We start from the raw sequence: 13,139 nt of genomic DNA, 5'->3' as shown, positions 1-13,139 counted from the left end.
CTGCCGCTGTTCCCGGCCGGGGCGAGGGGCTCTGACGAGAAGCGGTCCCGGTTCTCCTGCCCCGGTGCCGGAGGCTGCACAAGGCACCTCCAGCTGCAGGGGCTCCTGGTGGGCGTGAGGGAGTGGGGACTGCAGGGAAGAAGAGATTGAATTGGAACGAACTAGGCAAAGCCAGGAATTCCCTGCAGCGTCTAAACACGTTTCTCACTGGTGTTGTTCGGGGTTTTTTTGCCTCAGAGTTGTGTGCTCTCAGAGATCACTGTGGGTTATCTTGGGTTATCTGTCATAGCAACCCCTTTCTGCGGTGCCAGTGCTGCTTTTCTTGTGCCTTCTCAGCAGTTCCTCCAAAACACCTTGTGCGCAGCCTGCTGTGGTGGAAAGAAGCTTCTTAGGGCTATTTTTTTTTTTCTTTTTTTCCCCCTCGTATCTCTTTGAAAATTGCTCTTTGCCGTGAGAAGTTCCTGCCCCTCTGGCGGTGACCGCGGCAGGGAGGGGATTGCAAAGAGCATGTTTTTCCCTGCTCTTATTTCCCTGCTTGTTGTCTCATGTCTTACTGCGAGGCTGCAGGTTCCTTGGAGGAGAGAGAATACAGTATGTGTTTTTGCATTGTCAGGGAACAAGCTGCACCTTTAAATCACGTACTGTGTGGTTGTGGTTATGAACCAGGAGAGAGGTGAAAGTACAATTCATGTCTGATGTCCTGGAGAGAACAAGAACACTTGCAAAAGTGATGGGAAGCAGGTTACAGCCTGGCCCTGGAGTTTAGTTTAACCCTGCAGGCTGTACACAAGGGACAGCAGATCTAGTTTATGGTAAAGAAAAGTGCTTGATACATTAGATTGTTATTTGAAGTTGTGTGTCTAGAGCTCATTTCTTCAAGGAAGAGGAACTGCGGGCCTGTGGCAGGGGTGTGTGTCAGGAACGGAGCTGGGATGTTCTAAGCTTGTGTTTACACATCGGAGCACTGTGGGATTCTGGTGGGGCTTCTTGGCACTTCCACAGATCAGCAGCCTCTGCGTGTTGTGCAGCAGCTGCCAACACAAAGTGCTTGATGTAATAAATCTGAAAGCTGCATAGTGACCTTCTGTAACAGAGTTTGCAGCCCACGCCTCTATCTAAATGCAGAGCAGACACGGGCCAGACAGTTCTCCAAAGTGGCTGCTTAAAACCCTGCATGCTGCAGCCTGTAGTTTCCACAAAATGAAGTATTTTGAGAGTAGCTGTACCTACACTGAAAGATGAGGTAACTACTGCCTCATTGTTGCCTGTTGGGTTTCATTCGGCTTCCTGCTGATATGCAAATTTGCATTTCAGCTGAGAAGGATGTAGAAACAGTCAACACACAGCAGTGGCATGGGGTGGCAGTGAGTCACTTCTGCACATAAGTAGGGTTGTCTACAAAGTCTTTTAAAATCGAAACTTTTGTCTTCTACTCTAGCACAGTGTGTGTCCTATTTTGGTATTTCATTCTGATTTTGAGATCTGTGAATTGTCTAAAAAATATATAAAAATCTGTTTTGAGCAGCTGCATTTCTAACATTGAAAAGGGAAGGGTAGGTATTTTAGAGAATTTTCTTAAGAGTCTCTTGATGGAGATGCTCTGGTTAGAACTTTTGAGGAAAGAACCTTCTCTTCCTTTTCCAGCCATTTGTAAATATAAAATAATTAATGGCAGCTTTCCTGAGATCCCACTGGCAAGTTCAACTGCATTTTTTTAATGTGTTGTGCTATTGCCAACTGGATTTTGTGAGAAGACTCGATGTATTTTAATCAACTTGATGTTGCGTTTACCAGGAGGAACATGTTGGGACAGCTGGTGTGTTGCTCCAGCCTTTAGCACTGCTCTGTTCCTCAGGAGGCTGGGAGGCTCCCTTGTGCTAAGCCCTGTTCTGTGCAGTGAAAAAGTATTTTGTGTGATCAGTAACTGTATTTTGTGATTCTTAGGGACTGTCAGCAGGCAGAGACAAAATATTTATCTAGATGGAAACGGTGGAAAAGAGCTAGCAGTAAATCATTGAGAAGAGTCTTCAGTGAAATCAAGGAGTTGTCATCTTACCTGAAGCTTTGGCGACATGATATTCACAGCATAGAGGGTATTTACTGCTTTGGATCAATTTCTCCTCTTTCAAGCTGTTATTGGTAGTTTCACATGTGTGAGTGTAGTTTCAGATATAACTGTAAAAGAAGTTACCTGCTTCCTTTATTATTGCTTATGTAAAATCCATGATGGGGTAGAAGGAAGTATGTTGGAGAAAATTATTAAAAAGTCATATTTCCATCTCAGCTATATTGCTAAAAGCCTGCAGTAGTTAAAACTAGCTTTAGTAATGTTTTGTCAGTTAACTCAATGTAGCTGAAATTATAATCTGCTCATTCTGTGTTTTCAATGATTTAATCATCTTAAATATTGACATATGTTTCTTTTATTCCCAGGGAAATTTGGTACTGGCATCCAGTCCTACTTCTTCTTCCTGCGTTTTCTGGTCCTGCTGAATTTTATAATTTTTCTGCTGATGTTCAGTTTTGTTACCCTTCCCAGCATCATTTCTAAATATGAAGTATTCAACAGTAGCATTGCTAAAATTCCTCCAAAGAACATAGGTAAACATCTCTATCTACTGCTGTTTATAAGATTTCCTCTTTCTGTCAGCTTCTCCTCCACCTCCTAGAACAAATAAATTGTTTGGTTTGATTTTTTATAGGAACTTGGCAAGTTTGAATTAACTTGATCTTGCAGTTTAATGGACATTACTTTTAGAGTGACTTTTCCTGCCTTCCTTTTGACAGAGCCTCACTGTACAGTCTATGAACCTAGTGGCAATAAGGGACTTGTTTACTTCTATACTTACCTCAAAGATTTGCTCAGTGGCACTGTAAGTAATTAGGTGTTTGCTTTTTAATTAAGTTTCTGTGTCTCATTTAAGAGGTTAAATGTGAAAACACCTTACTTGGAGAATGAAGCTTAAAAAATTTTGAAAAACGATAAGGCATATGCATCTGCTGGGGTAAAAGTTGCCTTTCTCATTTATCTGTGAGAGGGTGAGTTTTCAAACTGCCTATTACTGAGTGTCCACAAGGCTTGGTGGCTTCGTGCTGCAGCCTGTACCTCCCCAGCTGCTAAGCATTGCATATTCTGTAGCACACTGCTTATTGTGCTCTCTGTGTAGGGTCTCAGTGTCCTTGTCACAGAGCTCTTTGATTGCAGAGAGGAGGGACTTTAAGCACATAGCATCTGTGTCACAGTTTAGTAGAGGCAATGGCAGTATTCAGAAGCTAGACTGTTGTAGCTTGCTGGGAGCCCCAGTAGGAACTTACACATTTCTAAGATGATTGATACCAGGTTGGATTTAACTGGACAGTTGCTGCTACTGTTACAAATTCCATTTCAACTTCATGTTTTCACAGGGGTTCCTTGAAGTGACAAGTTTGTTTTATGGCTATTACACAATAGATGCTGCACAGATCAGTATCATGAGGTACAATTTGCCACTGGCTTATCTGCTGGCTACGTTTGCCTACCTTGCATTAAGTTTTCTCTGGATAATAAAAAGGTAAAGATGTTGATATAGTTAATTTATTGCTACCTGTTGTACAGTTTATATTGCATGCTTGCTTGTAAGAAGTGTGCTACATTCTAGAACTGTTTTATATGGAAATGGAGAATCTTTTGCTTGAGGGTGAAGTGCCAGCATAGTCTTTGTCTGTGTTTGGAAAACAGCCAGCAACATAAATAAAAATAAATACATTTGAATTACTGCTTTTCCGTATGTATGTATGCATACATATAAAGAAGGGACTCTCAACAGTAGTTGTTGGAGGATTTTATTTTGGGTTTTTTGAGTGGGGTTTTTTTGCCATGTCAGCTTCCTGAGCCAGCTCTTTGCAGTTTCAGAGAACATATGACTGGTGAAGTGCAGAGGCCAGTAACCTGTGTCAGTCATGGCTTCAGCTGACTGTTTTGCAGAACCTCACACTGAAGCCTCCCAGAGACTTGCTGATGTAAAGCAAATGTGGCTGTTTGCTCATGGGGGGTAATTTAGTCTTTGATGAACCAGGTTGCTTGTGGTGTGGGGTTTTGTTTCTTTTTCTGTGGATAAAATGTCTTTTAATGAGTGAAGTAAAGTTGCATTTTTCTCTAGGTCTGTGTCAGGGTTTAAGCAGAACTTGGTGCATGATGAAGACCAATTTCAGAGTTACTGTAACAAAGTCTTTGCAGGCTGGGATTTCTGCATTACAGATCCAAATGCAGCACAGCTGAAACATCACAGCTTGCAGTATGAACTCCAAGTGAGTAACTTTCATTTTTCTATGATTACAGTTTCATATAGCTTAGATGGCTAAAAAAGAGAGGTGTATACTTTTGAGAATAATAGAATAAAGACAGGATGAACTGAAGTAGTTTATACTGGAGACAGGACAACCCACATCCTGTTGCATTCTTTCTAGGTAGCTAGAACTGTGGTGGAATGTGAGAGGGTTTGGCTGACAGCCCTTCCCCCATCCACGGGGGACTGCAGCCATCCTGTTAACTGCTTGTCTTATCTGCCTCTTCCTCACACTGCAGTCCTGCTTCCTGTGTTAGTTTCTACATAATCTACCAGGAAAAGCTATCCTAACCATGCACAAAACATTTGTACTGTTGGAAACTTTTTCAGAATTCTGGGTTATCAGTCTGCAATGTGGTAGGCAGGAGTTTGGGGAGGAATAAAATTCAGGTGGTACTCTTCATACAATTTGAGAGCACTGTTGTAGTAACAAGATACTGAAAGTTTTCACTAGGTGTCAGTTTACACACATGCGTGTACAGAATGCTGATGCAGAGAACAGATTTCCCAAATAATAAACCTCTCTGAAAAGTGAGTCTGAAAGTCTTTCCTGATGAAAACAGAACCTTCTTTTTATTTTCTGCACACTGGAAGCAGAGATTGTGTAGTGAAACAATTACCTTTGAAAAGGTACTTCCACTTCAAACCACAAAGCAGTAATTACAGATTTCATAAATTACAGTGAGTTGCCTGCTGCTCTAGTAAAGTTCATAGCCATCTTTTTTCATTATTTAATGAGAGCTGCCTCCACTTTCCCCCTAGAACTCACACCTTAGAAGAACTTTCCCCTTAACATTATTGCTGGATGAAAATAAATTCTCTTTAAATACCTGAGTAATCTGTGGGTTTGGCCAGGTTAAATTGCCTTCACAGGCAGTACTGTGTTTTCACATCAGCTGAGGTGAAGATGTCAAATTTACATGACATGCTTCTCAAGAATGTACTTCTTTCTCTATGTGCCACCCCCCAATTTTCTTCACAAAGAGTACAAGAAGGAGGCTCAAGCCAGAGCAGTGAGGACTGGGTACTGCTGTGCAGGAGTAAGGAGATGAGTGGATTGATTTACCCATTTCAGAGTTTAGTGCCAAGCTATCAGAGATCAGTCTTTCACAGTAAACAGGCAGGTTGTCTTTCTGTCTTCAGGGAGATGTGTTACTCACACAGTAAAGATAAGAGGATTATGAGGCACTTGTCTTTGCCAGCAGGGCCCTTAGCCTGAGGAGACTGAGCACACAGGAGCTTCCATTCCTGCACGGACCTGTCTGTGGCAGTGAAAAGACACTGTCAGTTCAGTGTGCTTGGGCAGGCCATGGAGTGACTCTCCTAAAAAATGCTGTGCATTTGTATGTCCTAGAGGTACAAGACATGGTGTCAGGTATTGAATGCTGCACCAGAAAGCTACACATTGTTTTTTTGTTTGTAGACAGACTTGGAGGAGGAAAGGCTGAAGCGAAAAATAGCTGAGAGGACAACGAGAGAGAAGCTGCGCATTTACTCTCTGAGAATATTTATCAATATAATTGTCATTGCAGTTTTATCAGGATGCTCTTACTCTATTTATAAAGCAACTGTCTACTCTCAGGAAAACTCCAATGTAAGTATCAGAGATTATATTAGGACAACTTTAATTGGGGCTGGTGATTGCAGCAAGAGGAACTATTGTGCAAGAGTCAAGTGTCTTAATATAGCACCTTTCATGCAAGGGATCTGTAAACACTTTCTACAGACTTAGAATTTTTTAGTAGGAGGGAGTGAGCAAGAGCCACGTGCAAAGATCTACCAGTGATGTCTCCCTTTGATGCAGAGGCTTTGGTGTTGTGTGCCTTGGAGGTAATGCAGCTGACAAGAAGCAGCCCTCATTTCCTTCCCATGTAACTGTTCTCACCTCACTGTGATGTGCTAGCACAAGAGGTTGTGTGTCTGGGCGGTTAACTGGCTGAGGGAACTGATCTTGTTAAAACAAACTAATCATGATCGCTTTCTTGATCTATTTCACTGCTGAACTGCAAAAAATAACAGCAAGGGAAGGGAAGAGTAAAGATTATGGTCTGTATTGTGGCTTGAGGTATGGCTGTGTGGGGAAACAGGAAGGCTTTGAACACAGAGCACTTTGCAGAAGAAAAAGTTCTTGCATCAGTAGTGGCAAGAATCAGGTTGTGTGGAGTTGTCCACCCCTGGCAGGACAAGCATATGGAAAGAGCAGTCCAGAAGCAGAACAACTTCAAAAGTGTCTACACTTGGACATAGCTGTAGAAGCTGATACCTTAGTGCTGGATTAGCCAATGTAGTCAGACATGAGTCTAGGTGAGATAAGCCTCTTCAAAGAGGAGATTTGAGGAGGCACAGAAATACTCGTACCTGGAGGTGGGTGGAGTTACTGGTGAAGGGAGCAGGAGAAATCAAGGGTGTGCCACAGCAAACTGTAGAGATAGTAGAGATACATAGCAGCAGGAAGGCTCCAAATAAACATGGTGATTGAAGACAGAGTAACCTAGATCCTGGGAAAGGGAGGCTGGGGGTTAGCTGAAGAGAGCATGATGTCAGGAAGATGTGTTTTGTATTATCTTTCATCTCTTTTACAGGATGTCAGCAATATGAACTCCCAGACTAATCTCCTAGTGCAGTATTTGCCTTCCATTGTGATCACATTGGCCAACTTAATTGCTCCTCAGATCTTCTCACTTCTGATCAGATTTGAAGATTATTCACCAGCCTTTGAAATCAGGCTGGCACTTATAAGGTATATATGTTTTTATTATGGTCTTAGATGTTTCAGCATCTCATTCTTGGTAGGTTATAAGTATTGTAAACATTGAAGTATCAAGCAGAGAGTTGCTCACTGAAAGGCCTGAGCACTGTAGCCAAGGCATTGTCTGTCTTATGTTTACTGGAACCTTTAGTTTTAAATCTGGAAACAATCTCCTTTGATGACAGTACAGGGCAGTCATTTCAGCATCCGAGTTTTTCTCTCGGTTCCATTTATCTGTGTGGTCTGGAGATCTTCAACAGCTTGAATGAATAGTCAGAGGAGTTGTGGCTGCAGAGCTGTGGATTCACACTGCTTTGTGTGCAGCAGGTCCTTGAATGAGCCAGTGTGTGTGTACAGAAGTGACTGAAGCACAGCTTTGCGCAAGGGAGAAGTTAAAAGTTTTGGGGTAGAAATACCAAGAACTACTGTTTGGCATCTTAGGGCAGTGAAATCTGTGGTGAAGCATCTGAACCCTCTCAAGCCCTTGTGCTTTGTATTTCACGTTTGGCTAAGTGCCTCTGAAGGCACCTGAGAGGCAAATGCTACACACAGTTATCACCTGGCCTCTCTAACTGTACCTGAGAGAATCACAGCCCATTGTGGCAGCAGGATCTGCAGCTGAAATGACTGATACAGGAGCAGAGAAACAAGAGACTGGAGCGTAAAGCAGGGAAGGCAAAATTTAACTGCTTAGTAAGGTAGGAAACGTGTTTATTATCTAGCTGGCTGTTCCACTCAAGTTCTGTATGACCCTTCTGTGTTAAAGCCTTTCTTGGACTCCTGTGCAAGTTGAACCAGGTGTTAGAAGAGCTCTTTTTGGGCAGGTTTGGAATTGGGTTTTGCCTTTCTTGCAGGTGTGTCTTCTTGCGCTTGGCCAGTGTCGGCGTTCTCTTGTTCTCGCTGTGGAGTCAGATCTCCTACTGTGACAGTGACAAGTGTAGGGCCTGTGGATACAATTACAAACTCTATCCAGTAAGCAGATTTATCGTGGTCTTTAATCATCTGCACTTGTGAATAGAGATTTGTTTTCCATGAGACTTGTTTGTCTAGAGGTATTCAGAATCAAACCTGCGGTTGCTGTGCATGTTGTACCTGATGCTGATTCTTACTGCTCCCTGCAAACCAGTACAGATCTTACATGTATCTTCTCCTTGTCTAAAACTCTGATTAGAATTAGTCCAGTGGCAAATTATCACTGTACAGAGACTTTCTGACTGCCACAAAGATTATTTGAGGTAGATCTGTTTTGCAAACAATTGTTACTGCCTTTTTTGTTCCAATAAGACAAATGGACTTTCCTCAAAGAAAAATAACAACAAACCAAACAAAAAAAACCCACCCAAATAGACAAACAAACAGCTTGGCATGGAAACTCTGAAACATTTAAATATTTTAGAAATGGGAGTTAATACAATTTGAACTTTATGTTGTTAACTGACTGAGGCATTTGTTACTTCAGTGATTGACGGATTTAGTTTTTACGTGTTATTTTTACACTCCTAATCTTGTTTTTCCTGACTTGTTTTTATAGTGTTGGGAATCTGATGTTGGGCAAGAAATGTATAAACTGGTGATATTTGATTTAATTACAGTTGTTGCTGTGACCCTTTTTGTGGACTTCCCTAGAAAGTAAGTATTTCTGCCTTTTGAGCCCACTTTGGCAAATTACATATGAAACAGATTTTCTTTTCTTTTTTTTTTTTCTATTATTAATTCCCTGTATTTCTAAGCAGATCACCAGTTCTAAAATACAACATAAACGTATTTCTGGTGGTTTGAGCACTTCTTTGCTATTCATATGGCTGTATAGTTTTTGATATTAAAATCTTTTTTTTTTCTTCAGACATTTTTCTGTTACATTGTGTAATGCTTAAATGCTAAATATTTGTATTCCAGATGAGTTAGGATTCAGTTAAGCTCTGTAACTTCAATTTAGAACTAATTATATTCTTTGGTTTTAGGTTGTTAGTTACTTATTGTTCTTTCAAGCCATTTAAGTGGTGTGGATTGCAGGAATTTGGAATTTCTGACAATGTCCTAGAAATCATTAATGGGCAGACTGTCTGCTGGATTGGAACCTTCTTTTCACCACTTCTCCCTGCAATAGCAACTATAAAGTACTTCATCATCTTTTATGTTAAAAAGGTATGTGGTAAACAAACAAAATCGGTTTATTTTTTAATAAAATATTTGTATGTGATAAAGCTAGTTTATAACACTTTCCTGCAATTTACCAGCAACACAGCTTAGAACTTGGACAAAACTTTGCCAAGCTGCTAAAAATTTGGAAACAAAGTGGAAAAACCAAGCTGAGTTGGATGTCTGAGATGTGATTTCTGTGTATCAGAAGGTCTGCTCTGTGCCCACACAGCTCCCTTTGGGCATCAAAGTCTTACTGATATGATAGTTCTTACAAGAGGGAATGTATCCACGGAAGGTGTGGCTGAACAGAGCTGAAGGATCCTAGCTAAATGATTCTGTCAGTTGACTCTGTGCCAGCACATGGGGCCCTCTGGATCAAATTCTCACTCAAAACAGGAAACATTGACTTACAGAATCACAGAATCATAAAATGGTTAAGGTTGGAAGGGACCTTAAGGATCATCAGGTCCCAATTCCCCCACGATGAGCAGGGACACCTCCCACCAGACCAAGTTGAATGAAGCCTCATCCAACCTGGCCTTGAACACCTCCAGGGAGGGCGCTTCCACAACCTCCCTGGGCAACCTGTTCCAGCACCTTACTACCCTCATGGTGAAGAATTTCTTCCTGACATCCAACCTAAATCTCCCCTCTTCCAGTTTAAAACCATTACCCCTTGTCCTATCACTGCCTTCTCTGCTGAAAAGCCCCAACCCAGCTTTCCTGTAGGCCCTAGAAGGTCTAGGAGCTATAAGGTCTCCCTGGAGCCTTCTCTTCTCCAGGCTGAACACCCCCAACTCACAGCCTGTCTTCATAGCAGAGCTGCTCCAGCCCTTTGATCATCTTCACAGCCCTTCTCTGGACCCTCTCCAACAGCTCCATGTCTCTCCTGTGCTGGGGGCTCCAGAGCTGTACACAGAACTCCAGGTGAGGTCTCGTAACAGCAGAGGGGCAGAATCACCAGAATTTATACCAGAATGTAAAGTGTTCTTAGCCCTTTTCAGTCAATGTACATCAAAGGAAGGATGGTTGTGTGGTAGCTGGTAGCATATTTGAGAGTGGAAAACTCAGTTGGAGGGAAATGTATACTTGGATATATGTATATAGGTGTACTTGTAACAGTCTTGTTCACTTTTCTTCTTCAGATCAGTTTGATACACACACGTAAACCTGCAGCTAGGCCTGTCAGAGCATCAAGTTCCAATTTTTTCTTCTTGGTAGTGCTGTTGATTGGGCTCATCCTGGCTTTTTTTCCTTTGGGAATCAGTATAGCACAGTAAGTGACAATTCCACGAAGCTGACCTTTGTTCTAAGGTTGTCAGTTCCCTGAAAACAGATGCACAACTTTGGAGGATGATAAATCGGAGAGAAATACGTAGTGTATAATAAATAATATAAAACTTGGTTCACATAAACAAAAATTACAGTTTAAAGACAACAAAGGACACTTTTACCCCATTGGCAAAAATGGTTCTGGGCTTGGGTTGGATTATTTTATCTTTACATTTTGGTAAAAAGTCCTTTCTATTCTGCTTCTTTGACAGTATTCCCTCCTCCAAGGCATGTGGGCCATTCAGGAATTTTAACACTTCATGGGCAGTGGTACCAGCTACACTACTTGAGTTTCCAACAGGTCTGCAACAGGTCCTTTATGGCATAGCTTCAGAAGCCTTTGCAGTGCCTTTTTTTATGGTAATTTGGTGAGTACTGTGGAGACCTGGTTCAGTCAGGCAGCTGCATGGTTCATTTCCTCCCTTACTGAACTGAGTCCAAACAACCATTAGACCAGATTTTCCATTTGCAGTCAAAAGCATCAAAGCTCATGTGAATCCTCAGCTCTTTTGTCTGTGTCCATGTGTTCACACTAATTATTTTTATTCCATTTCATCTTGCATGTCCCATATCCCAGACTTTATCAAAAGCATGAACTGCGCAGCATTCTGCAAGTTAGTGTTGCAAGCCCTTTCTTCCTTAATGCTTTTAAGTGTTCTCCTGAACTGAACCTCTTATTGGTACCACAAGAAATATCAAATCCTCCTTTTTGGTTAAGGTTTCTTTTTCTCTTACTTTTATCATGAAGTCTGTGTAAGAGGTGGAGGATGACTTGCTGCCCTATTATTATTTGGAAAATAAAATACATTATATAGGCATTTATGCCATTCTAATTTTTGCTACTGCTCTTCATCATTTAATGCTCTGTGGATAACCTGGGTCACAGATTACATCTGGAATATTTGCTATAAGGAATGGCAGCAATACTGATCTGTGGCTGCTTGCCATAGTTAAAAACCCCAAAGGAGCTAGAGTTACTCCAGTGAAACCTCATTAAACTTAATTTCTGAGGAGCAACACCCTGCATAGCCCATAACAGTCTTTTCCTGACCAATTCTGTTTTGAATGATGCTAATATGTAATGTTGGTTTGTTTGCAGCCTCATTATGTTCTATTTTATTGCCTTGGCTGGAGCACACAAACGAGTAATTGAGCAGCTGAGGGAACAACTGGTTATGGTAAGATTTGACCCATTTTTCTGTACCCCTGAAATTTTCTTTGTTGTGTCAGTAGTCAGGCATGCAGAGGAGTTTCCATAATCTTCTGGATATTTGGTGTTAGCACAGGCAATGAATAGTGTTTTACAAATTACACAGGAAGAATAACAGAAGCACTGTAGTTTTTCTCATTCTGTTTGGTTTGCTCAGCTCTGAGCTGCATCTGCAGCAAGGTCTGGTTATATCAGGCAACACACGTGCATGAGATACTTCTCTGAGAAGCCGTGGCCCTGTTCTTCATCTGTTGTCTTGCTTAAATCCACCCAACTGTATGTTTCTCTTTTGCCAAACAAGAATCTGAATCTTGTGCTTCCTGCCCCCTCCACCATTTTACACAGCCCCCACCTCTATTTCATTCTCTGCCCTCAAAAAGACCTTCCCTCCAGGCCTATGTTCCTACTGCATCCTCTCTGGTCTTACTCCTGAGCTCAGATCCCAGCACCACTTAAAAAAGCAACTCCAAGTGGAGTGAGTCACCACTAACTAGTGTTGGGGAACAGTTCTAGTGCAGACCTGCTTCTTTGTGGCCATCAAATGCTGCTGCCCTGTTGGACAGTGTTCACATACTGTGGTTGTCAAACTGCTCTAGTCAGAGCTTAACCTCTCTAGTAGGACTCCCCACTTTCTTAGGACACAGCCCATTTCTTGGGATGTGCTTCTTTTACATACGGATTGAACAACCCATCCTTAGAAAAACACTGCTGGAGAGGGGTGAAGAGTAAGGAGTGTAGGAGCAAAAGCCTTGCTGCTTCTTCAAGGGTTCCCAGATCAGTTAGGAGCTCTGAAAATCCTTGTGTGCTTTTTGGTTTTGTTTGTTCACTGTTGTTAGGCTTCTTGGAAGTATGGTGTCAAGTTTTTAGGTGTGTGAGGTGTTCTTGCTGGGCTCCACACAGGACTGTTGATACGTGACCCAACATGAGGTAAAGGAAGTCAAGACTATCGTAAAATTAAAATTGTTCAGGCAGCTGAGAGTGTGCTGGGAGCTACTAATTAGGGTACAATGTGGTGCTATTTATAATAAAGAAATGAGCTCTTCACAGATAACTTGCACTGCCTCTGTTCATCTAGGACGTGGGTTTTGTTCTGTCTTTTCAGGAGAGCCGTGACAAGCAGTTCCTCATCAGGAAGATCACAGAAGCTCAGAGGCGTCCTTGAAAACTCCAGAAAGCCAGGAGAACTTGACTTCCTCGAACTCCCTGAACCACTTAGCTAAGAATTGAAGCATCTGCAGCACCTGAAAACTGAGCTGACTGGAACCCTGGCACTGTGGTCTTCATGATGGATTCCTGCGTCTTGGTCTTGATTATGCTAGTGGGCCCTAAGGTTTCCAAGACTGGAAATTCAGCTAATTTATACTGTTAGAGCTGTCAAAAA

The 13,139-nt window shown here is 41.9% G+C and overlaps 1 protein-coding gene across 1 annotated transcript in view; it reads left to right on the top strand.

Annotated features, from left to right (window-relative positions):
- The window catches only part of TMC7 (transmembrane channel-like 7), a 23,550-nt gene extending 10,630 nt beyond the window's left edge, over positions 1-12,920 (top strand). Inside the window, exons 2-15 of the mRNA XM_010003301.1 lie at positions 1,945-2,093; positions 2,434-2,601; positions 2,788-2,873; positions 3,406-3,551; positions 4,140-4,287; positions 5,749-5,919; positions 6,908-7,065; positions 7,929-8,046; positions 8,606-8,703; positions 9,036-9,219; positions 10,362-10,492; positions 10,761-10,916; positions 11,648-11,726; positions 12,861-12,920. Of these exons, the coding sequence (XP_010001603.1) occupies positions 1,945-2,093; positions 2,434-2,601; positions 2,788-2,873; positions 3,406-3,551; positions 4,140-4,287; positions 5,749-5,919; positions 6,908-7,065; positions 7,929-8,046; positions 8,606-8,703; positions 9,036-9,219; positions 10,362-10,492; positions 10,761-10,916; positions 11,648-11,726; positions 12,861-12,920 (1,852 nt within the window). The remainder of the gene's footprint in view (positions 1-1,944; positions 2,094-2,433; positions 2,602-2,787; positions 2,874-3,405; positions 3,552-4,139; positions 4,288-5,748; positions 5,920-6,907; positions 7,066-7,928; positions 8,047-8,605; positions 8,704-9,035; positions 9,220-10,361; positions 10,493-10,760; positions 10,917-11,647; positions 11,727-12,860) is intronic.
- The last annotated feature ends 219 nt before the right edge of the window (positions 12,921-13,139 follow it).

This window comes from Chaetura pelagica, unplaced genomic scaffold (genome assembly GCF_000747805.2).
Source record: "Chaetura pelagica isolate M959 unplaced genomic scaffold, ChaPel_1.0 scaffold138, whole genome shotgun sequence".
NCBI classification, from domain to species: Eukaryota; Metazoa; Chordata; class Aves; order Apodiformes; family Apodidae; genus Chaetura; species Chaetura pelagica.
The sequence above is the reverse complement of the archived record's forward strand: the minus strand, read 5'-3'. Positions and strand labels throughout refer to the sequence as shown.